Source organism: Hoplias malabaricus, chromosome 12, assembly GCF_029633855.1.
Source record: "Hoplias malabaricus isolate fHopMal1 chromosome 12, fHopMal1.hap1, whole genome shotgun sequence".
Lineage (NCBI taxonomy): Eukaryota > Metazoa > Chordata > Actinopteri > Characiformes > Erythrinidae > Hoplias > Hoplias malabaricus.
Window position 1 is genome coordinate 37,648,625 of NC_089811.1, and position 26,097 is coordinate 37,674,721.

A 26,097-nucleotide genomic window follows, 5' to 3' on the forward strand; every position below is an offset into this window, starting at 1 on the left:
TTTGGGACAGACCCACAGTGAGTCTAGTGGAGAATCCTCAGCCTGCTCTGAGGGACCGAGTGAGACACAGAGGTAGTGAGAGAGGGCGTGAGGTATAAACCAGGTCCTCGACGAGCTTTGCATTTAAAACACTAGGTGTACAACGACACCGGATTCAATATTCTCAACATACTTTAGACAAAACATGATTACGAATATATTCAAGTAAACACTACTCCACTGCTGGTGGACAGTATTGTGGACGTTATGTGAAAGTTGACATCAACGCTGGAGTGATTTACTGAGTTACTGTTTCACAACCTTCACACCACAGTTTGAACACAAAAGGACTGTGTAGAGCTACATGCAGTTCACATAAATGCTATTTAGGATTCACAAGACTCCAAGATTCAAAAGAGCAGAACCCTAGCAACAGCCAAAATATACAATACAAGTGCTCTCAGGATCTTTCACTTACGTTGAATGTGGATGTCATCAGTCACAAGTATTAATTACGTCATAATTATATACTGTACCATCACATACCACGACAACCATAACACAGTTATACAGTCCACTCTTTGAAGCACATTCCACTCAATGTGTGCAGAGCAGGCAGGTGGAGAACAGTCCCACATTCAAAACCTGTCTCAACTCCAGGAGTATTACATTTTAAGCAAATCCAGCCTTTCACGAAACATCTGGAAAAACAGAACACGCCACAGATGACTGAGCATTACACAGTGAACATTAGTCTGACGTCATGGCAGTCTTATATGAAGAAAAACCCCCAACACCGTCAGCACAAAGAAACTTAAATGTAGTTCAGTGGAGAATCAAAGGAATACATTTCTGACCTTATCCCAAAGTAGTCCGTCAGACAAGCAGCGTCTTCCCCTCGAGGCTCAACGCGACAGCTATTGCTTTTACCGTGTGACGTGTTTTTGTCCATTTATTTAGTTAATATTAGAGCAAGCAGTTAAAATCATTTACTGGGCATTATGCATTTTATTCTACTATTTCTTCTATTGAGCCTACCTGGAATCATTGGGCGCAAGGCGGGAATACACCCTGGAGGGGACGCCAGTCCTTCACAGGGCAACACAGACACACACATTCACACCTACGGACACTTTTGTGTTGCCAATCCACCTGTAACGTGTGTTTTTGGACTGTGGGAGGAAACCGGAGCACCCGGAGGAAACCCACGCAGACACAGGGAGAACACACCACACTCCTCACAGACAGTCACCCGGAGGAAACCCACACAGACACAGACAGAACACACCACACTCTTCACGGACATTCACCCGGAGGAAACCCACACAGACACAGAGAGAACACACCACACTCCTCACAGACAGTCACCTGGAGGAAACCCACTCAGACACAGGGAGAACACACCACACTCCTCACAGACAGTCACCCGGAGGAAACCCACGCAGACACAGGGAGAACACACCACACTCCTCACAGACAGTCACCCGGAGGAAACCCACGCAGACACAGGGAGAACACACCACACTCCTCACAGACAGTCACCCGGAGGAAACCCACGCAGACACAGAGAGAACACACCAACTCTTCTCTGCAGACGCTCAGTAATTAGTTTAAATCTGACATTTAACAAAACGGTTGATCATTTTAGAACACGCTTTAGACGACACACCTTTTAACAAACATCCATTAATTTGTTACCTACATTAGCTTAGTTCAAAACAACAGAAGTAAACTTCAGACACTGATTTGGAACGTCTTAGAAGTCGATGTAAAAGGGGAAAGTTATTCCAGCAAACGAACACAAAAGTGGGAGACAAAACGCCTTAAAATCTCTGTGCATCAAAAGAAGACAGAAAGGCAAAGTGACAAGCAGAAATCAAAGGGATTAAAGCGTGGAATTTCTCTTTAGAACAAACCTAGGCGCACACACACAGGACGGAGTGTTTCAGGTCGAGGAGCGGGGGGCCGCACACAGTGGGGGTTTCAGAAGCGAAGCCATTAAACTCCTGAGAAAAGAGCCAGAACACAGAGAGGAGAACAAATGACCAGCTACAGATACAGCTCCAACCCTGTTCCAAACGGGCAGCAATCAAAGATCCTGACAAACCACTCCATGTTTGGGCATTCAACAGAGCTAGGACCGAGAGAGGGAGAGAGGGAGGGAGAGAGAGAGAGAGAGAAGGAGAAGGGGAATACTGAAAACAAATGAAACAGAAGAGAGGAATAAAACAGTGTGTAAGAGCAGAAGAGGTACAGCTCACGCAAAAAGACGATGAAGAGGAAGAGAGAATGAGGAAGGGTAAGCATGGGAGTGACGAAGCTTGAAACAGAAAGTGAGAGAGCTACAGAAATAAAGTGCATGTGAGTGTGTGTGTGCGAGTTTATAAAATTGAGCAAAAGGGGAAAAAACCAAGCAATACAAAGTTGAAGAGAACAAGAACGGAGCACACTCACTCGGGCTGTACTCATCTCCGGCTGCTCCCACACGCTGCAGCATGTTTACAGCAGACGGATTCCTCCAAACGATCCTGATCCCAAAAAAAAAAAATCCCCAGCAAAGCCTCCACTCACAAGAAAAAAAGGAAAGGAAAAGACCAAAAAGGCCGACAAAAGCACGACTCCCCTCGCTGCCACAATGACCTCAACACACCCCTCCCTCCCTCTCCCTCTCTCTCTCTCTCTCTTGTTAAACTCTGAGAGGGATTAGTTTACAGTGTGTGGAAGCCCCAGAGTTTCCCAGGAGACAAGTTGCTAAAATAAACTCCTCGCAGCTCCTCTTCCTTCGCTGGAGTGGGCAAGAGACTGAGGAGGAAAGGAGGGGTGCAACTCCACCTCCACGAAGAAAGAGGAAGTGACATCGCCAGGTGCTCTCCAATGGAGCTCCATTTCCTGATGTCTTAGGTCAACAATAGGAATATTTGGGGAGGAAGGAAGAAGGAGAAAAGGAAAAATACACAAGATAAATCTTTCAGTCTCACTCTCACCCCCCCCCCTCTCTCAGTCTCTCTGTGTCTCTCTCTCTCTCTCACACACACACACACACACACACACACCTCCTCCACCGCTCAGGTTTAATGTAGTGGCCATGGGCTCAGAACAACAACAAAAGGAAAATTCATTCATATTTAAGAACATCACCAACAGCAGCAAATAGAGGACAAACTATAATTATGTTTCCTTTTCATTGTGAGGTCTAGCCCCATGTGGCTTCACTACACAACAACCTAGAGTTCCACAGAATGTGAGATGGTGTTGTAGTATTTAGACGTGCAGGAAAAAGTAATAGATTTTTAAACGAAGTCTTCTTCTCGATTCGGATGTGAGCCGCAAAACATTAAACGTCACAATGTTACGAACACGTGAGGGGTCCAGTGATGTTTGTTCCATGCACATCCCATCACCCTCTAAACAATACCTCATCTCAATATTGAACTTTCAGGAGGAAAAAAAAGATTAATTCTTCAAATGTAATGGAAGTTAATTCAGCACACAGTCATTTCAAAGGAATTCTGGAGCATTACTGTTGGTCATTTTTAACAACATCAAAAAAGCAGCCTGCATTTTCATGTAAAAAGGGAATAAAAAAAAGAAAAGAAAAAGACTTTGCCCTGAGAGCAGCAGTGTGTGTGTGTGTTTCAGAGAGAGAGAGAGAGAGAGAGAGAGAGAGAGAACCAGAGAGACAGAGAACAGAGAGAAAGAGACAGAGAGACACAGAGACAGAAAGAGAGAGAGACAGAGAGAGAGAGAGAGAACAGAGATAGAGATTTTGAGAGAGAGAGAGAGAGAGAGAGAGAACCAGAGAGACAGAGAGAGAGAGAGAGAGAGAGAGAGAACAGAGATAGAGATTTTGAGAGAGAGAGAGAGAGAGAGAGAGAACCAGAGAGACAGAGAGAGAGAGAGAGAGAGAGAGAACAGAGAAAGAAAACAGAGACCGAGAGAGAGAGAGACAGACAAAAAGAGAGAGACAGAGAGACAGAACAGAGAGAGAGACAGAGAGAGAGAGACAGCGAGAACAGAGACAGAGAGACAGAGAGAGAGAAAGAGAGAACAGAGAGACAGAGAGAGAATTAGGTTCTTACTTGCTCTTTGACAGAGGCCAGGATATTATTGGCTGTGCTCTCAGACTCCATGTCGTGATTGGCTAGTCCTTCTCTGACTGGCAGAAGCAGACCCTCCTCTGAAAGTGGGCTCTGCTCAGGAGCGGGCATTCCTCCTGCACACAAACACACACACACACACACACACATATATATATATATTTTAAATACAAATGCATGCACAAAAATACATTCCACAAAGCTGAATTAAGTACTGCAGTTGAATGCTGGTTTCCATCTGTTCAAAGGTCAGAGGGAATATTAATGTATGATTCTCTCTCTCTCTCTCTCTCTCTCGCTCGCTCTCTCTGGTGAGGGTGAGACTCTTGTGGGTGAAAAAAGTTTTAGAATAACACACCACAACTCCACAGTCCTAGCCATATGGCATGTGTGTAAGTCCAAAGAGCAGCGGAAAACACACACACCTATAAAAAAAGTAAAAGACAGCTCTGGTCTGAGTGCATAAACAGGAGCATGTACAGCAGCAAGGTCTGACTTACCCCATAGCTCCCAGCAGCACTGCAGACATTATACTGCTGCACAGAGCACATAAGACAACTAGCAACATCCTGGACTCTGGGGTGCTCAAACTGGACCAGCATCAATTTTAATAAACACTGAATTTTCTCTGTGAGGAGTGTGGTGTGTTCTCCCTGTGTCTGCGTGGGTTTCCTCCGGGTGACTGTCTGTGAGGAGTGTGGTGTGTTCTCCCTGTGTCTGCGTGGGTTTCCTCCGGGTGAATGCCTATGAGGAGTGTGGTGTGTTCCCCCTGTGTCTGCGTGGGTTTCCTCCGGGTGACTGTCTGTGAGGAGTGTGGTGTGTTCTCCCTGTGTCTGCGTGGGTTTCCTCCGGGTGACTGTGAGGAGTGTGGTGTGTTCCCCTTGTCTGCGTGGGTTTCCTCCAGGTGACTGTCTGTGAGGAGTGTGGTGTGTTCTCCCTGTGTCTGCGTGGGTTTCCTCCGGGTGACTGTGAGGAGTGTGGTGTGTTCTCCCTGTGTCTGCGTGGGTTTCCTCCAGCTGACTGTCTGTGAGGTGTGTGGTGTGTTCCCCCTGTGTCTGCGTGGGTTTCCTCCAGGTGACTGTCTGTGAGGAGTGTGGTGTGTTCTCCCTGTGTCTGCGTGGGTTTCCTCCAGGTGACTGTCTGTGAGGAGTGTGGTGTGTTCTCCCTGTGTCTGCGTGGGTTTCCTCCGGGTGACTGTGAGGAGTGTGGTGTGTTCTTCCTTGTGTCTGCGTGGGTTTCCTCCGGGTGAATGTCTGTAAGGAGTTTGGTGTGTTCTCCCTGTCTCTGCGTGGGTTTCCTCCGGGTGACTGTCTGTGAGGAGTGTGGTGTGTTCTCTCTGTGTCTGCGTGGGTTTCCTCCGGGTGACTGTCTGTGAGGAGTGTGGTGTGTTCTCTCTGTGTCTGCGTGGGTTTCTTCTGGGTGACTGTCTGTGAGGTGTGTGGTGTGTTCCCCCTGTGTCTGCGTGGGTTTCCTCCAGGTGACTGTCTGTGAGGAGTGTGGTGTGTTCTCCCTGTGTCTGCGTGGGTTTCCACCGGCTGACTGTCTGTGAGGAGTGTGGTGTGTTCTCCCTGTCTCTGCGTGGGTTTCCTCAAGGTGACTGTCTGTGAGGAGTGTGGTGTGTAAGAACAGACAGTGTCTTCACAGACAGTGTCTGCAGGTATGTGTTGAACCCCAGAACCCAGGAGCTGTGTTGCTGTATTCCACTTACCTTTTAAGTTAAGGACGTTGGACTAATGACGCCACACCGGAGATAACTGCTTTTGAGTTAAACATTCAGAAAACACTACGCCCTGTTGTCGCTGCCATTGTACAGTGTGTTCTTTACTAAATACATCAACTTACACATGTCTACTGTAGATAACTGTTGAATACAGCTGCAGAAAGACACAGCTAGACACAGTAGTCTTATCTAATGTTGAACTAGCACCAGTATAGTGCAGTAATGCCAGCAAATATAACCATGGTTTTGTTCGGGATTCTTTCTCCAATGAACCAGCCTGCGTTTCAACCAGTTTTGATGGGAACTCAGACTGTCTCCTGTTTCATCTACTAGGGATATGCTTCGCTCTAACGAGCTCTTGGCTACCTGCACTGCCACTTGAGGATTCCTCTTCCTTCCTGCTTTTGACTGACGCTGCTGCCTTTATCACCGCACACTTAGAATCTAACAAAATCATCTCACGACTCACCTTAGCACATTTAAGACTGCGCATCCCTAGCCAGTTCTCTACAGCCTTGTTCATTACGCTTTCCATCCTCTCTACTTCAGTAACTGGAACATCAAAAACAGTCAGTGGGCATCTAATGAGGCAACAAGCCGAACTGAAGACAATACAGTTTCAAATTTGCTGCCAAACATCATCTCCTGATGCTAATAGACTTCACCAATTTATTTTTTAACCCACAACTCGCTCTATATCATCATCTAGAGCAGTGGTCCCCAAACGTTTTCTGCCGTGCCGTCTTTCGTAGATGAGGATATTGACACGTGCACATCTTTAATTCCAAGCTCCACTGGAATTTATTTATAAATTTATACAAAACTGCAGCTGCTTATAGAATAAAAGTCAAATAAAGTCACTGTTAAACGTATTTGCTCCTAATTGCTTCTCTGCACAAAAAATGAGTTATAAAACTCCTTCCTGAGAGAAAAAGCCTGAAACCTGCTCATTTACTCTCTACAAAACTGCCCCATTTAACCCCCTCTTCTCTTCAGTGACTGGTGTGAGTTGCTCTGAGATGTGCCTCGTCATATTTTCTTGGAAGTTGTGGCTTGAGAAAACTCATCATCTGCTGCAGGGTTAGCTCTCACAGACCTGTCCATCTTTTGTAGCAGTCCTCAAACCTGTGTAGCTCATTTGCCTAGCCACGCCCCCGACTTTGGGAACCACTGATCTAGTGCTTCACCTGTACCACCTACCTCCACTCCTCACTGTTCCCCAGTAAAAAGGTATTCGTCCATCAACATCCCACCAGTTTTCCTTTAACAAATGACAAATGTTTAGATTTCAGCCTAGCTCACCTAAGACATTCATTCATTCATTATCTGTAACCCTTATCCAGTTCAGGGTCGCGGTGGGTCCAGAGCCTACCTGGAATCATCATCCAGGAATACACCCTGGAGGGGGCGCCAGTCCTTCACAGGGCAACACACACACACACACGGACACTTTTGAGTCGCCAATCCACCTACCAACGTGTGTTTTTGGACTGTGGGAGGAAACCGGAGCGGGAATCGAACCCACAACCTCCAGGCCCCTGGAGCTGTGTGACTGCGACACTACCTGTTGCGCCACCGTGCCGCCTTCACCTAAGACAGAAAGCATATAAACGGACTGCTGCGCCATGACACTTCGGTCTCTGTTTCTTGACATTCTCACAGATGTAAAGAGTTGTGCTGAAGAACCTACTTTTCTTTGGATCCTTTCTTTGGATTCTTTTCATCGGTGGAAAACGGCTACGTGCTGTAAATGTATGAAGAGAAACCGAGATCCGAAAATCTACATTTACTTTTACCCTTAATCCTTCAGTAGACACTGTTCTCCAGGACGATGGGAAGCCTATGCTCCTTTGGAGACTACACTGAGGCTAGAGTGGATAATAATGTTGATAATAATAATGTTCATAACTACACCATTCATAAATTTAAAGGACAAACACACATTTCAAAAGCTGCAAAAAAAAAAAAAAAAAAGAATGTGAAGCCACTGTGATACTTCTGTTCATTTGCTTGTGTTTAATTTGTAGCCTTTCTTCTATTCATATATTCACACTCTATATTCTGGATATTTATTGGCTTCATTTGCACAGGACACCTGAGAAAGAGACGAGTCCCAGCTGCTGCTTTCCTCCCTCTAATAAAGAAATGAAATAAAATGAAATGATCTGTGGCTGAAGAGATGAGACGCTCCACCGCTCGCTAAAGAATCACTTTAGCACAGATCTACTGTCTCTGTGCCACTTGAAGTCAAGGAAGAGACTCAGGCCCATCAGGAAGTGCTTTATATATAGTATTTATGTGGATAGTGGTAGTTACTGCTGTCACATAAGTCATATCTGCCCCCCATAAAAGTGCCACATTTTACCGGGGTAAACGCATCGAGGCGTCTGCTGACGACAGCACGGGCTTTTACAGCAGTGCGAGATGACAAAGTTGACAAAGTGACCAGAGATTACTGTAGGCAGCCGATGCTAGCAGAAGAGAAACAGAGGTACATCACATGTTCAAAGCCGACCTTCACATAATACACAATACTGGGCTCAGGCGTGTGACTAGAGCTGTTGTGGTGAAAGTATCAGCGCTCAACACTGCGATGTTTTATTACCGTTCCAAATTACGTAATTCATCCTGATTCTAGAGCTACACTCCTCACTGTCGCCTGGAACCGGCCCGAACTGTTCTTTTGAGGCCCGGTGCTGGAGGCAGTGGGGCTTCGATAGATGGATTACAGGAAGCTCAATGAGACTCAGATTCACATTTCTTTGTTTTCCAGTGACTTTTCTGGTACAGATTTTGCACATTGCCTCGTCTGAGTCGCCTGGCTCTCACTGTTCATTTGATTGAAAGCTGAAATGCTCCCAAACTGGGGACGCTGCAGTTGGTTGGGACAAGGTTTGCTGTTAATGTGTCTGCTTTTTGGAAAACGATGTTTTGAAAATGTACTCTCTTAGCCTTTTTTTACAATGTTAAAAACATATTTATTTAACATTCACTACACACACACCCCACAAAAGTGTAAAAAAATGAAGGGAACACATGTATACACTGCGGTGGAGACGGTTCTTGACACTCCTTGCGGTCGGCTGGTGGTCAACAGCGCGGTGTCACTGTACTGTGGTTATTGAGAGAGCCCTACGTGTGTCCAGCACGAATCAGTCATTCATTCATTCATTCATTATCTGTAACCCTTATCCAGTTCAGGGTCGCAGTGGGTCCAGAGCCTACCTGGAATCATTGGGCACAAGGCGGGAATACACCCTGGAGGGGGCGCCAGTCCTTCACAGGGCAACACAGACACACACACATTCACTCATAAGGACACTTTTGAGTCGCCAATCCACCTACCAACGTGTGTTTTTGGACTGTGGGAGGAAACCGGAGCACTCAGAGGAAACACACCACACTCCTCACAGACAGTCACCTGGAGGAAACCCACACAGACACAGGGAGAACACACCACACTCCTCACGGACAGTCACCCGGAGGAAACCCACGCAGACACAGAGAGAACACACCACACTCCTCACAGACAGTCACCCGGAGCGGGAACTGAACCCACAACCTCCAGGCCCCTGCGTCACCTACCTGCTGCGCCACCGTGCCGCCCACGAATCAGTCACAGAAGATGAACGAATTAAAGAAAGATCTAAATTCAAATTGTGCAAAGTTGAGTTGAAAGAGCGTTCTAGTTTAATAAAAGTATCTGTTTTACTTGCTGTTACCATATGAAGTAGTCACTGGAACTCAAACATTTTAACAGTACGCTGCTGTAACTATGAGGGTCTGAAAAACTATTACAATACCTGCTTTTAAGGTATTTTTATATCACAATATAGAATTATGCTACAGTTAATACCACGTGAGAACGTGAGAGAAAATCCTCACATAGATTATCAGCATTAACAGTTTAGAAACAGGGATCAAGGTAAAAAGAGTTCACAAACCTGAGCAGGCACTCGAACGCCACGTCTCTAAAGAGCTGCTTATCTTTTACAGCTAAAGACTGTGGAAGTCCACAACGAGACAAAAAACAGCTTTGACAGAAACAGGCCTCCAGCTTTCTCTCAACATTAATATACATTCAATTTCAGGAGACGCCCAGACTTGGGGATTCTGGCGTGGTGCCTGTGTCTGACGTTTTTTTGCTATTTAACAGACGACAGGAGCTAGATTCACAGGGACGTTAGGGAACAGTGTAGAATTTACTGGAAGAGAAGTAAAAATGCTGTAAAATCTACTCCAACTACTGCAAATAATTAAATCCAAATCTGTTATAAACTTAGATGATTGAACTGAAAATAAACTGATAACTGATTCGTTCATTTGTGTTATTGTCTCAGAGATAGAAACGTTTAATTCCTTACTCGGAATTACACTAGGATCTTCTAGAATCTAATTAAGGACTCGGCTATAGGAGGCAGATCTTAGCCAGATGCTACACTCAGAAGCAATCCGCTGCTCTGCATATGTAAAGTCATTAGATCCGAACGCTTGTTTACACACAGCTAACACTCTCTGAGCAGGAACATACGTCAACATAATGTCACAGTGGATCTGAGCAGTAGGTGTCATTTACCATCACAAGAAAGTGTATATATATCAAGCGAGTGTGTGTGTGTGAACGTGTACATGTCTATGTCGCTGATGTGAAACACGAGTCTAGCCGTATTTTGAGCTGTACACATACTCCACCTTTGCACTGTAGTGTCAAGGACTACACTGCTTCAACTAGTTTTACTACGTCTACTACATCACAGGCCCTGTCCCTGTTGGTCAGCTCTTTGTTTACATGAGAATTGCAAGGCCATTTTTCATTTTTGACCCTTAGTGTGGCTTCTGGTGAGAAATGGCTCTAAAAAGGACTTGCCAATTGGGTTATTACCAAACATGTCGTAATTAAGGACCAATCAGTGTCTGATATTTTTACAACTTAGCGACATTGCAGTGAAACTATTCAGAAATAAGATTAAAGTCCTATGTTTATTAATTTTACTCATCACTGTCACTGAGTAATGTTACAAGGTGTATGAATACTACAAAAGTATCCCATTAAAAACGGTACAATACTCGATATAATGAGTACTGGTACTTTAAAGAAGTGTTTAAAAAAAGGGGCTGTATTTCCACCGAGTGCCACAGGGGGGCAGTGTGCACTCACGGCGCTTTGCCTCCTCTCCCTCCCTTAATGACTTTGCTGCTAGTTTTGGCGATTGTTCAGACATTCTAGAGAGTTCTTTAAAAAACAAAAATCCCGACTCACTCCAGCGACTTTCTGTACAAACCTTCGCTACTTTTTATTGAAGAGAATCGCAGGTAGTACGACTCCTCAGAACACCGGGACTGACCGTGCGCAGGAGACACAGCTCTCTCTACGCAGCTTCTCTGCTCCCAGAGACAGAGATCCGTGAGACACTGCTCCCTCGCCCCGGCTCGTCTGCTCCGGAGACGGACCGGCACACTCGGTCCGCACGGCAGCTCACACAGATCAGAATGAGCAGTAAGCGCTGCCAAAGACACGTTTGCTAACTTTTATGTTGAATTTATTGCTTTTTTCTGAACTGAGATCACTGAATTGATTGAGACGTTCAGCTTTATTCAGACAGTAAACACGTCTTATGAATGTATGACATGGGACTGAAGGCGAGATCGGACCCAGAAATGGTGAACCATCACGTGTCGCGTCACACTGAACAAACGGATACCAGCGATTTTGCCGACCGCCCTTAGGTTGTAGAGAAAGTACAGGGTGGGCCATTTATATTGATAGACCTTAATAAAATGGGAATGGTTGATGATATTAACTATTATATTAGTATATGGGAGGGGGGAAACTTTTCAAGATGGGTGGTGACCATGGTGGCCATTTTGAAGTCGGCCATTTTGGATCCAACTTTTGTGTTTTCAATGGGAAGAGGGTCATGTGACACATCAAACTTATTGGGAATTTCACAAGAAAAACAAAGGTGTGCTTGGTTTTAACATAACTTTATTCTTTCATGAGTTATTTACAAGTTTCTGACCACTTATAAAATGTGTTCAAAGTGCTGCCCATTGTGTTGGATTGTCAATGCAACCCTCTTCTCCCACTCTTCACACACTGATATCGACACCGCAGGAGAAATGCTAGCACAGGCTTCCAGTATCCGTAGATGCTGGTACTGAGTATTTGCCTGACTCCGTGTTCATTTCCTCGTACTCGTGACCACAAACGAGGCTCTGATACCAACATCCGACACCGTGTGCCTAGTGCACCTTACTGCACTAATGAGCAGAGAACTGTAAATGTCTGTGATCTGGAATTATTTCAATCAGTGAAGGCCACCCAAGAAAAGCGGACTGTAGGGGGAGCCAGAGAGCAGTGAGTACGCCTCGAACGAGGAGGGTTTTTCTTCACTCACAGTGCATTTTCCTCCTGGGAAGTGTGGATGTTCCTCGGCATGGCAGAAAACGTTAATTTGCATATTTTCATCTTCTGGAGCTTCAACACTGAAGGCCAACATCACAGCAACAGTGTACAACAGTGTACGGCCAAGACTTTTCAGGCAGCAGAGCTTTAAAACGTCACACAAATTCAATTATAACCGTTACTTCTGGGCTGTTTGTGGCCTAAAAGCAGAAACATCAAATGGCTGCCACTCATGCCTGAGCTTCCTTAAGCCACAGAATCTGTCTGTTCTCTCGAAATTAGAATCGTCACAAACACCAGGCAAAGACGGCCGACTGGGTCCTGCTAATAATGGCATGGATTTAAAGAGCCTCACAGGAAAACTTCACTCACTCTTCAGATGCCCCATAATTCCCCAGCAGGGTCAGACACAATCTCCCTGCAGCTTTCTGCAGTAATTCAGGAGAAAATCACAAAGGAAAAGGACTCTCTCTCTCTCTCTGTGTGTGTGTGTGTGTGTGTCAGTTACCTGCCTGGCAGGTTCGACACGCCTAGTTTGCTTTTCTCTTTGAATGGAGAATGCGAGACCATGCGAGGGAGAGGGAAAACAAAGCTTTTCCTCTAAATAGAAGTCATGCGAGAAGCAGATGAGGTTTGTCTGCTCAGGAAGAACACGATAACAAATCTGAGCTCCGTCCCGTGATGAGAGGACCCGAGTTTTCATCACACCTCTCTCACACGCTCCATCATCAGTCAGCAGCTCCAGGCCGGTCTCTGAAATTTAAAGCAACACTTCACCTAAAAACGCTAACGCTGAACAGACCCCAGCTGATAACTACACACTTTTATATCTGCGTTATTTCAAAGTCTTTACAAAACCCTGGCTCTTAATTTCAGATACGTCAAGGCCTCAAACTATTCTGTGTGATTCTGGACCATTACTATTGGTTTAGCAGATGCTACCTGCGCTACGGTCCCTGTTGGTACCATGCATACGCATACTCACTCACGCTAGGCAATATGTATCCCACAAAGCTGAGTGTTTTATGTAATCAGCACATCCACTGTGAACCATTACACTACGTGATAGTGTTTTACTGCTTTTTAAACCCTTCCATGTTTGACTCACAACTTATGCTAGCTGCTAAACACAACTCTTTATCCAGATAAGTACAGGTTCAAGGCTTATCTACCTTTGTGGTTTCACTGTGTCCGATAGCACCACGGAAGACACAAATCAGAGCAAAAACGTGAACACTCATGTCACCCCACAGCACTGAATATGTTTGTGTTCATATCCCTTTAGCTCTAAATGAATGTTATTCATTGAAAAGACAGATAATAGAAAAATGAAGGCGGACCTACATTGATACACAGGGCTGGTGAATGTTTACAGCTTTAGATAAATGATGAAGCATTGTAAACATCATTATACATTTTTTATTTTAAATGTCAGTATACACTATGGGTCTGTCCCAAAATCCGGTGAGCTCTGACTCCGCAGATAGCTGTCTAAGTAGGCAGCGTTCATCAGACGTTGTGCTCCTGCCCTCTGCCTGCATTCAGTGTTTACTTCCCTCAGCAGCTAGCCTCCCCTCAGTGGTTCAGCACGATGGATTCTATTCTTCCTGTTTTTAGTGCAATCTTAGTGTTTTTGCTCTGAGTGAAGAGCGAAATACAGTAATCCCTCGCTACTTCGCGGGTTTTTTCAAGGGGGCCTATGGCCGCTATATCACGGATATTGAGGGAAAAAAGGGTGGGTTGTTAAAGGCTAAGTACCACTTAATGGACCTCCATGAATATTTCACATTATTGTAGTTACTGACAGATATAAGTATGAATTAAAATGAAAATAGCAGCTTAATTTGCTTTAAAACTGACAATTTTATTAAATTGACTGAAAAACCCGAGCTCGCTACGGAAATTCTCGAACGCATCCGTGACGTCACTGGTGGACAACAGCTGAACAACGCCGCGGTAAAACACCGTTATGACTGACTGTTATGACAGTATCTAGCTAAATAACCAACATTATTCATGACAATAGCCTAGCAATAAGCTAAACTCAAATGTAGAGGCACCGTTATTCTTGTAAATGTGATCGAAGTCGAACTCGAATTCATCCGACACTATAAACCTCCGTAATGCAGCTATGTAGCCAAGTATAATCTGAGCACCGAGTTTAGCGAGTCAAGCTAACGTTAACTAACACCAACTAAAACAGGCGAAGTGAGTGTCCTTACCCTGTTTACCTCCATGTTACAGAGGCTCTTGAACACCTTTCGTTGGTGTCCTTACATGCCCATATTGTTGGAAAAGCGCCAGTGAAATGAGCTACAGATAACGGAGTGAGCGGATGGTCCTTTCCAAAGTGCCCGTTTAAAGTTGACAAATTTAGTCCATTTTCTGGATATTTTGGGATCTTTGGGCCATTTGTGCACAGATGTCCCACTGTACATTGAATGATTGCAGCCAAAAACAACACACCTTTTCGTCATTTTGCATTAAATTAAGTGCAGCTTCTAGAGTGTTGTCCACCATCTACGTCACAGGCAAGACGCCTATTAGAGTTTCCCAACACCGTTGGGGGGGGGGGAACCAACGGTCTTTTAAACCTTATTCCTTGAATTAGTGAGAAATAACATGTTTTCTGACTATCAATAAACACAAGTTAGGAACTCAATTTCCACTGTATTTATTTGTTTTACACTTTCATAGAGCTGCTGCTTAGCCTTTAACAGCACAGGGAGGGTTTTAAAAGTCCAAATACTCGTTAAATACATAAAAAAATATATCTTTCCTCTACTTCGCGGAAACTCGAGGGATCACTGTAGACGAAAATTGAGCAATTTGCGTCATAGTGTGCGCACTCCCGACACGTAGGCTGTTCCAATATGCTGCCCACCAAGATACCTTAATCTGGCCGAATTTTAAGACGGCATCGAACCATTCCTCATCCGCAAAGGCAATCCCATGATGCAATGGTGGCACAACTGCCATCTATTTCGCTCTTCTCCCAGAGCAAAAATAATCACGACAAAAACAGGAAGACTAGAATCCACCGCGCTGAAACGCGAGGGAAGTAAACACAGAGTGGGTGCAGTGGGTGGGAACAAGCCGTGATGCCATCGCTCTCTAACAAGAGCATCTCAATGATCTGCCTCATGAGGACCATCTATGGAGTCAGTGCTTACTCAGGCAGCTCACTAGGTTTTGGGACAGTCCTCATGACTGCTTTGCCCTTCTCCTGAAATTTTAAATCCTAACGGGCTCATGTTGCTAGTTTAGTGTTAAGAACTTCACTAGAGGAGAAAAAAGAAAAATGGAGGTCATGGAAGTCAGCTATTCCCTCATATCATACGACCTGAGTCACAACAGAACCTCTTCTTAATGCCTATGCCTTCAGGCATCAACTTATATCCATCAGACAAGTCCCTCATCTTATTTTCCCATGACCAGTTAACGGCATTTGATACTTCTGTTTACTGGCAACATGGAAACCATACCAGCTGAACATTTGTTCACTCTCAGCAGGAACGGCCCGTGTTCACAGAGCCCCTGGCAGGCTTTTCCTACATCCTGCATTGTTAGGCTTCTTGAAAAGTACAAATAAGCCGGAAGGAAGAGCAACACTTCTTTCTAAGCAGTTGTTGCTGACGTCCACATAACTAACGATAACGTGTGAGTGGGCTTTCTAGAGATTATATGCAGCGTGCTGAAGATCGGCACCAGCGCGCAGATTTAGCCTGCATTCATAAATAAAGGACTCTTTGATTTCCTGTGTGACCTTATTAATCTACCCAGCGTAAGCACTGCCAGCAGGACAGGCCCATTGATCAGGTGTAGAGTTAAGGTCAATTCTACTTCGGTGCAGGTAATGTAACGGCAAAAATCTGCTCAATACCATCGACCCTGAAGTGCACAAATATCAATAGATTTCAATTTTCTTAGAACAAACTGCACACACAAAGTTAACTGAATCCAAACAGTGAGTCGTGTATCCCCAAAGCACAAGAGGCACGTTTAAACCACACGCCACAAGAATGTCAGTGAGAGAAAGAACAAGCCCGGGGCTAAAGTTCATATCCAGGTGGGTGCACGGGCACACGCACGCACTGCACAAAGGCGTAACCTTTACTTCACCTGCTCCAGCCATCTGGTCTGGCTCATAACGTTACAGCAGCCAACGGTAAAGAGCAGAATAATGACTAACCTGACTTCCGTCCACACACAGGTTTCTCCTGACCCAGAGGTGAGACAAAGGTGACATGACTGGAGGCCTGTGTCAGACAGTACTGCTGGGTCACAGCGGGCCATTTGACCTGCTGTAGCCGTCCCGGCTGGACTCCGTTTGTCTGGAAAACCATGACTCAAAAGACACCTGCAGAAATATCTGAACTTTCCAAAAGCTGCGCACTGGTGTCTGCAGTCACAGGAACAGGGAAAGATGCCAGTGCTCTGCTGCTGCTGATGATGATGCTAACGCTAAAGAGCCCAAATCATGGAAATTTCTCTTTGTTTTATTTAAATAACAGCTTGACTTGACATTTAAAGCGAACACCTAAAGATTGAGGGGGAAAGCAGTTCTAAGCTCAGCGTCTTTTAAGATGTTTGAGGGGGGAAAAGTTGTGTTCACTGTTTGAATTCCCACAGAAACTCGTGTAACTCGAGTTGTTTAGTTTTGTAGCATTGTCGCTAAAGCAGTTAGCCGTCTTCTCTCTTTTGGAGATGTTTCGAAACAGCGAAAATAAGTCAATGTCACCTACAGATGGAGCAGGTATAGAGCAATATCCTCATCTCGCTTCATGTTTTTCAACGTTTTGAGTTCTCTCTGTTGTCTCTCCAGACACCTCTGCAATGAGCAGAGAGAAAGACTAGCATACGGGACTGAGACGTTTATTTTTTTTACGCATTTACAGACACTGGGGCTTTGTAAACACATTAAACCAGTTTTGAGCCAATAAGTCAGTCAGCCACACACACACACACACACACAACGAAGCTAAAATTCATGAATAGTTTTATATGCATTTAATAATCCGATAACTGCAGTTAATCAGATTTTGTCTGTAATTTGATCAGAGCGTTTACAGACACTTGGGAAATCAGATAATGGGAAAGATATGAGTTTACACGAGTGCAGCAGTAATCTCCCAGCCAATAATATCACAGAAAGATGTGACATACTTCCTACTGCAGCATTCTGTAAACACTGACCCACTTTAGCTGCAAATATGGGTTTTCTATTGATGATTTCTAATATTGCGCAGTGCTGCTGTCCTTCTCAGCACTTCCTCTACACTGCTGCTCAGACAGAGACAAGCATTTTGATATGAGCATGTGTTCTTGAACGCAGCATGTCCCAGACAGAGACCCATTAGAGACAGAGACTCGAGCGGCTGGATGCGTGTTTGTGGTAAGGACTGAGGGGGAGCTAGTAGAGCTTAATGAGTTTTCAGATACAGAACGGTAAGAGAACTTCAAAATCTGCATCGGAGACTGTCTCTGAGATTACTGAGCTAAAGTCCAGGTCTCAAACAGATCTGTTTCTTCATGATCAGGACGGCAGTGGGTTACGAGCTCAAGGCAGGAACACACCCTGGGCAGGAGACAAGTCCTTTCATGAAATTAAAACAATCTTAGCATATGTCCATACACACCACTTCCTCCTCCAATTAAAGGCAAAGTTACTATTAAAGCTATCTTTGTCAAACAGGTCCTTTCAGAACTCCCACAGCCTTAAAACGCAGGCTAAAACTCATAACTGCATCGTCGCTGCCACTTTGCCAAATCTCTCCTGGCTGTAACCCGAGCGCATGCCATAAAACCAATCCCCAGAGGAGTAAGGTGCTGTGGGTTCCCTAACTAAAACAGACAGCGCAGTGCATTATTAATGCGTGGCATGGCTATGGCCTGCTTGGGGACCACTTATCAAGATCAAAGACAGGCAGAGCTTCCAGATTAGTGATGTTAGCCTGATCAGGGAGGCTTTAACAGGTTCTTTATTCACCATCGCGGCCTCCGGGCTCTATCAGTTAGCCGCTCGCCCGTCATCGGCTTAATCACGCGTTCAGCTGGGGTTAATTCCGAAAGCAACTCGCACCCTAATAAACTCAAAATCCTTGAGGGGGAAATAAAACATTCAGCTCGAACGGAGCCCAGCAGCTCACGTCTTTCTACGCCGGACTTCTAGAGCGAGCCGTGTGGACTCGCAGAAGCCAGGCCGAGCAAGAAAAGGAACCGGAAGAGGTCCTGGCCACTCATTATGCAGCTTATAGCCACCTTCACTAAAACCTCCCTAAAGACTCACTAGGTTTAATTGCCTCTCACAAACAGCATATCGACACTGCCGCATAAAAGTGATATCTGTGGTCCACGCTTTTCAGTCTTCACTAAACACAATCAATACCATTTTTCAGTTCCAGTAGAGAGGAAAGAAATCAAGACTGAAGGGAATTTTAGTGTCAAATCAAAGCAAATAAAACATAAATCAAACTCTTGCTTGGAGCTATGTGAGCAATGTTGTTCTAGGGAAATCGAGAACACACGTATACTCACTACTTACTTATACACAGGGAAAGTACATACGGGTCCTGCAGAGAAAGCTGTTCCAAATTCTCTGGAAAAAATTAGTAGAATTGCGTTCATATTGGTATGTACACGAGAACACAACCCCAGAGGGTGGTGAAAACTGCGCAGTGAATCACAGCAACTGCACTCCCACCAACACTGGACACTCACAACAATAGATGTCTGAGGCAAGCCAGGAATATATGCTCTGACCCCACACACCCGAGCCAATTCCTGTTTCAGCCACTGCCATCTGGGAAGAGATACCGGATCATTCGAGCCAGAACCACCACACTCGAGGGCAGCTTCTTCCCACGAGCTGTTAAACTGGTCACTCCTGCAATGTCAAAGGAACAAACCCTCTGAGCCACTCTACTGAGTCAGTTTATTGCTAACGCCACACTTGGACGTATCTACGCACACGGTCAATGAGCGCCGTGGGGTTCTTGTACGTTTGCACCATCGTTTTTGCATTTTCCGCACCTTTGTCAATGCCCCCTCTCCCATCCCTTACCCCCCATTGTTTGCACCGTGTGTTTTCGTTGTACTGTACTACGCTGTAGTGTATAATGACAATAAAGTTGAATAGATACATTTAAACATCACACATTCATACAGTACAAAGGTTTATTTTGTAGAAACGATTTGTAACATCGATGTAAGTGAAGGTGAGTTACGAGGAAGCAGCTTATAGAGTAGATGATGTACTTAAATAATATTTAATGATTTTTATTAGATACTCTCACCCTAACCATGAGACAAAGAAAATTTAGCTTCTGCAGCTGTCATTTTTTCTACTAGGTTTCCTACATATTTAAGACACACACACACACACACACACACACACACTTTAACACTGCCAATCCAGGCTAATTACCCCAAGCTGGTCATTAAGGTGTTTGATCCTAAAACCACAAACTTTCCAGCAGAGCTGTGGATTCTTAAAGGAACATGAAGGACTCACAGAAGCAATGTGCAGTTTTAAAGAATGTTATAAAGGGATTTTTAATTCCACCTTTCAGAAAGGGCACAAAGTTTTCCACTCCAGCCCCTTCTCAGCCCACAGCAGTCACCAGAGAAACGCAGAGAAACACCAAGCCAAGGTCTGTGTGTTTGGGAAACATGTAATTAACCAACTGACAACACAGAATGCAAAAGACTATAATTAGCTTCTGCAAATGTTTGAATTTCTGCAGGGAAGGAAAAGGGGGGAAAAAGGAGAATGAGAGAAAGAAGGACAGCTGAAAAATGTTTTACTCTCTGTCTGACACACCCAGAGGATCTGGAACATCTCCCAGGTTTCACAGACAAGCACCACAAACACAGAGAGAGAGAGCAGAGAGAGAGAGAGAGAGAGAGAGAGAGAGAGAGAGAGAGACATGAATAGACATTTACTGTACAGGGGATATTTTTTAACATTTTCAAAGTTGTGTACACTATCAGTGCATACCACATTGTTTTATTTTAAACTATTTTTTCATCCCTGCACTAGGACCATCAGCAGCAGTCTATTTGAGATTTGTTTTCCACCATATGTTGCTTATTTTTCTCCATGTTGAACATGTGCAATAACTGAAGGCCATAAAGGAAATATCTGTTGCTCTGCCAAGTCTATGCTCCATTTTCCAACCATTTTCAAAAGATCCTTCTGTTTGGTTCTGCTTTCTAAAACAAAAAAAAAAATGCCACCGGTGTCTACTGCAGATCATGGCTGTGCCATATCGTATCATTCCTGATATCGTCATATTTTTTAAAGGATAAAAGAAGAAAATCAATGTCATGATATTGGTGATATTCTGAATTCTTTTGCACAGTGACTCAGCACAGCAACTATTCTGTGTTTGTTTTATTATTTACTGTGAAACTTTAAGGTTACTTCTTTTATAATTGTTTTCTTTTAGCTGTTTATACATTGTTTACAGTATAAACAAATGTTTATTGATTTTTTTGTCACTTCTTTATATTTGATTATTTGAAACTGTTGCATTTGCATACATTTACTGTTGCTTGTAGTAAATTAAAAGTTTTTAATAAATAAAACCGCTTAATGCTATATATATATAATATTTAATTTAATATGGTTAATATAAACATTTATTTTGTTGCATTAGTGCATTCTTGAAATTCATTCATTCATTGCTGGTAACCACTTATCCAGTTCAGGGTCGCGGTGGGTCCAGAGCCTACCTGGAATCACTGAGTACAAGGTGGGAACACACCCTGTTGGGGGCACCAGTCCTTCACAGAGCAACACAGACACACAGACACTTTTGAGTCGCCAATCCACCTACCAACATGTGTTTTTGGAGCGTGGGAGGAAAACGGAGCACCCAGAGGAAACCCACACAGACACAGGGAGAACACACCACACTCCTCACAGACAGTCACCCGGAGGAAACCCACGCAGACACAGGGAGAACACACCACACCCCTCACAGACAGTCACCCGGAGGAAACCCACGCAGACACAGGGAGAACACACCATGCTCCTCACAGACAGTCACCCGGAGGAAACCCACGCAGACACAGGGAGAACACACCATGCTCCTCACAGACAGTGAACCCACAACCTCCAGGCCCCTGGAGCTGTGACAGAGACACAACCTGCTGCTACACCGTGCCTCCTGTCACAAAGCAGCTTTACAGAAATTAAAAAAAATATTTTAATTAATAGCCCCAGGCGAACAAGCCCCAGGTGTTCAGAAAAAGGCAAGAAAAAGAAAATTCCCTTGAAGCTGGATGAAGAAACCAAGATTCAAAAGTGGGACCCATCCTCCTCTGGTCAAACTACTCATAAACAACAGAGTTTTAGATTAAAACTGTAGGTAGCACCATTAGGTAATGGGCGGTCTTTAGTAAAGGTCTGTGCTGAATCAGTCTCATCAAATACCCATTAGCTGCCGCATGGGGACGACAGAGGCCAAGGGTGTGGTGTGAAGGTACAGAGCGAAGCAGATACTGGGAATGAAGGGCGAATAACTGGTCTCAAGGCGTGGGATCAGGAGCCTCCTGCGGCCAGTCTTCCATTTAAAAGAGTACAGCCGAGTCGAGCAGAGAAGAGTAGGTTCCATGTAGTGGAAAAGCACTGTAAGACTCCCAGCCTCAGGGGTCTAAGGCATTAAACTGGCCCTTTATTAAATTATAGACTATTTACAGAACCATAAACCACTCAAGGCTATGCATTTTAGTGACTTGTCAGAGGTGATATGTCAAGCTCAAATTAGAGCGCACTCTCATTATTTTACCTGCTGTAAGATAACAGAAATGCAGTACCTCAAGCAGCTTATTGACGCATTTCTAAATGTTTTATCTATTGTTCAACAGCCACGCTCTCAAAGTCCCTTACCATTTGAGAACAGACCCCAAACCCTTTAAACTCCTAAATCTTTCTATGATCTGTGTGTGTGTGAACTCATAATGGCTTTGGATTTGTCCTGACAGCCACGGACCAAGAAAGTATTCAGAAGCTGTAGCAGCAATGAACATTTGGTTTAAATAAATGCCACTAAACTAAACCCACCCAGGTAACACCTACACAGCCTTAGTGCAAAAGCATGAAAAAGTGTAGAAAACCCCCCCAATAACATCACCATTCACATTCAAAACTGTGTGAGCTGTGGGTTACTTTACACAAACGAGCAACAGCCCAACTCGACCCCACCTGACACCGGCCACGAAGATCAGAGCGCCTACCTGCTGTGAGCTTACAGCGGACGAGGGAGGTGAGGAGCTGTGAGTGAAGAGAACGAACGCTCCCTCTCTTTCCTTCCTGCACGAGCTGCAGGGTTCTGGACGGGTGGAGACCCTCAGGAACCTTTACCAGAGCTTGTACCATCGCAACAGCAAAACCACACTGTACACTCCTCACACTCCAGCCACTGTTAAGACCTGTCTGTGGGCAGGGTTTGGCCAAAACCACCTTCACCAGAGGAAGAAGACTCATCTACTCTACCTGGAGGAGGACAACAGTCATTTCCTCCTCATATCACTGCACACACACCCTTCATCAATAAGGCACTCCTTCAGAAAGGCTCTGAATCAGGTCACTGACACGCACCGGGCAATAAATCTGGCTTCAGGCGGGTGCTTTTTTCTCTGTTACGCAAGTCAGGGCCGCTTCGTTAAGCGCTTGTGAAATTTGGGCTGTGGTTTGTGGCGATTTTGCCAGACTTCATTTATTCTAAAGCAATGCTGTTGACACTCCCAGACACGTACCACCCCTGCAACTCTCAGATTAGTCTCATCTCTCTCTCCTGAAACACTGTTAACCTCGATGATTTCGACCAAGCAGCACAACGTCTGGTGTTCTTCAGCTTTGTCGTCAGTGTCACGGTTAAAATGCAAATCTATAGAACTGAACTACAGGCAGCAAACCAGTCTGGCTGGTCACCTACATTCGGGACGAAGGGAAAACATGTGCTTCTTGTTGAAACGTTCTTTTAATCAAACTCTTAAAACGCCTTAACGATTAGCTGCCGAACTGAATGACTAACATAAGTGAAATGAGAGCGCTAACTTTAAAGAAATCATGTCATTACAAAACGCTAATAATGAAAGGACTTCGGCTGGAGCCTGGCGAGCCGTAGGAGACTGCAGTAACCAATTTTAGTCCCTTTTTGCTGCATTTGCGTTTCAGAGTGAAAGCACTCATTTAAAGGCTCGGATTCAGCAAAGAATGCAGGTCTTTAAAGAATTCCTGATCCAATATTTGCTGTGTAAACAGATGCAGGCTGGGACTCGCATAAAGCCTCACATATTTTACTCTGATGCCAAACGACACTCCAACACAATGTAAATGTTATAAAGAAAAGGACGAAGCAAAAGACAAATATAACACAGCAATTACCTTCAGGTTATGAACGATAATTAGTCAAATCACAATGCGCTGTTACAGAAGCCAAAACAGAAGCAGTGAAAATAGCAGAGCTCGACAGATTTGCACCAAAGATACTGAACTAAACTACTGCTGTAGAGTTTCATTTCTGACACATTTGCCAGTTTCAGGTCACATCCTGGTTTCTCACAGACGTCTTGTTTGACGTTCACTATGTTGGACCTAGCTGATGATACGAAGACAGCTGTAACTTTTATTTCATTTCCTTGTGGTTAAATTCAGAGTGAATTTGTTGGACTTTGAATGTAATTAATTTAAGGTGGATTCAGACAGAACTTTGCCGGCCTACAGTTAAGTTAAAGCAACATGAGGTTGTACTTTTAACCAAACCAAACCACTGTGGTACTTCATCGACCTGTAATAGGGAGAACAGGGCCTCTGTGTTGGCTCAGCACTGCAGAAATGACACTATGTAGGGGATGAAACAATGCTGTAAATGTGAAACACACTCTGCAACTTTAGGAGAAGCCCAGAAGCGAAAATGACAAATGTTCCTTTAAGACAGTGTTTCACCGAACTCAGTGTGTCGGTTTTGGGTTTTACATTTAGTCTCACGGTTATTGGCTGAGCAGAGGTGTTTAAAGCAGGTCCAGAATCCAGAATTTTCTTTTCAGCTGCTCTGACCCCTCAGAGGCAGTTAGAGTTAAATCCTGGAGAGATTTTACTTGTACGTTTCACTTGTGCTGTCTCTGTTGCTGGGCTACATCTGGCCTTCACTCGGGTTGAGGTTTTGGCCAGCAGTCAGGCTCCGATTCATAACTCGCTATGGGCTGGGTCTGACACAGCTCTGTTTACAACTTCAGGTCCAGTTAGAGTTCTGCACAGCAGCCCTTTGTGTGTTCAGTTGAACAGGTTTCAATCACAGCTCCTCTATGGAAACAGAGACCAAGCCAACAACCTTGATTTTCCCGTGTTTCTTTCTGCTTACAGGACATGCAAAGACATATCTGACATCACAAACTGGAATTTAAAAAAAATGTGAGCTGCATATATGCCTTATGGTTCAGTTTAATAGCTGCGGCACTCCATTCAGCTCTCATCTCTCCGTCTGTACGTCACATCGGTGGCTTATCAGATTGCGGTGGGAACTGAAGCGTGGCGCTGCCTTACGCTCCCTCAAATCAAACGCCGGTTGGGAATTTGCATGACAATCGGCCCAATATTGGACATGTTGGAGCGGCACAATGCGGCTGTCTCTCTCCCAGTGAATTACCCTGCCTGCTCAGCAACTCTGTCTCTAACGCTCTCTCTTTCCTCTCTCATTAGAACAGGAGCCGGAGTGACTGGCTCTGAGTGATCGATCTGTCTCTAAGTAGCAGTGGTAGCATTAGCTTAGCACAAGTCTTTTGTCAATACGGCACAAGCCATAAGTTCATCACACAGGAATTTAAAATGAGGCACCTGTGACAGGAACTAGCGCTCAAGCATGAATAAAATTAATACTCTAACTGTGTATACATGTTCTATCACACTTCATTTTATTAGATAATGACATCAATAAGGCCACATGTATCTAGTCTTCACTACTGCTTTATCAATTTCTACATTAGTCCTGAGTGATATTAGATTAGGATTGAATTAGCACTAAACTAGTTTACCGCTAGCAATTGAGCACACACAGATTTGGGCTTGTTTTTTACAGATGTGTGAAAATATAAGTACATTTTTCCAATCATTTTTGAATATATATCTAATTATACACATCCCACACTGAATGTATATCCATTAGCCATGTGCCCATAATGAGTGTAGTCAGATTACATTGTGAACAGAGGGTCAGCCGCTGCTATATTTCAGGGCAGGAGGCGTTCACACTAATGGCAGGTTTGTCACGATGATTGTGCGCAGTCAAGATTAAAAACATTTGATTTGGTTTAAAAAAAAAAAAAAAAAGAAAAACACTAATCTTCACCAGCAAGGGTTATAACACTGACCCTGGTCCCCAGGAGAAAGGACCGGACTGAGCTGTAGGTGACGGCCCGGGACCCCTGCGACGAGGCCGAGATGGACAACACAAACGAGCCACAGTGACACATCAGCCTTCAGGCAAAAGACCTGCTGCCCCAAGACCAGCACAGACAAACTCTCAATCCACCTCCACTGATAAACAACAGACAGAGAGAGAGAGCGAGATAGAGAGAAGAAGAGAGAGAGAGAAAGAAAGAAAGAGAGAGACAGAAGAGAGAGAGAGAGAGAGAACAGGAGGATCTTACAGCAGTTTGTTTTCCTGTGCCTCCACCTCCTCATGTGATGGTAGGGGTGCGTGATATGGCAAAAACACATTATCACGATTTATTTTTTTAATTTTTTTTTTTTGCAGGATCACACTTGATTTTATCACGATTCAGGCTGGTTTTTAACCTCTTAATGACATACTCATATCTTGGGGGAGTGAATAAACTCGAGGCAATTTTAAAAAATGTGGCGCAGCAATTACACAGCTCCAGGAACC

General features: G+C 44.4%; 1 protein-coding gene across 4 annotated transcripts in view; it reads right to left on the reverse strand.

Moving 5' to 3' along the window:
* LOC136710550 (plakophilin-4-like) overlaps nucleotides 1-26,097 on the reverse strand; it is a 164,576-nt gene that overhangs the window by 115,402 nt on the left and 23,077 nt on the right. For 3 of the 4 annotated variants that reach the window (XM_066686161.1, XM_066686159.1, XM_066686158.1), the window contains exon 2: nucleotides 4,059-4,192. In XM_066686161.1, coding sequence (XP_066542258.1) covers nucleotides 4,059-4,187 — 129 coding nt within the window. In that variant the 5' untranslated portion in view covers nucleotides 4,188-4,192. Of the gene's footprint in view, nucleotides 1-2,433; nucleotides 2,546-4,058; nucleotides 4,193-26,097 lie in introns of those variants that run through there. The other variant, XM_066686160.1, reaches the window with a different exon arrangement.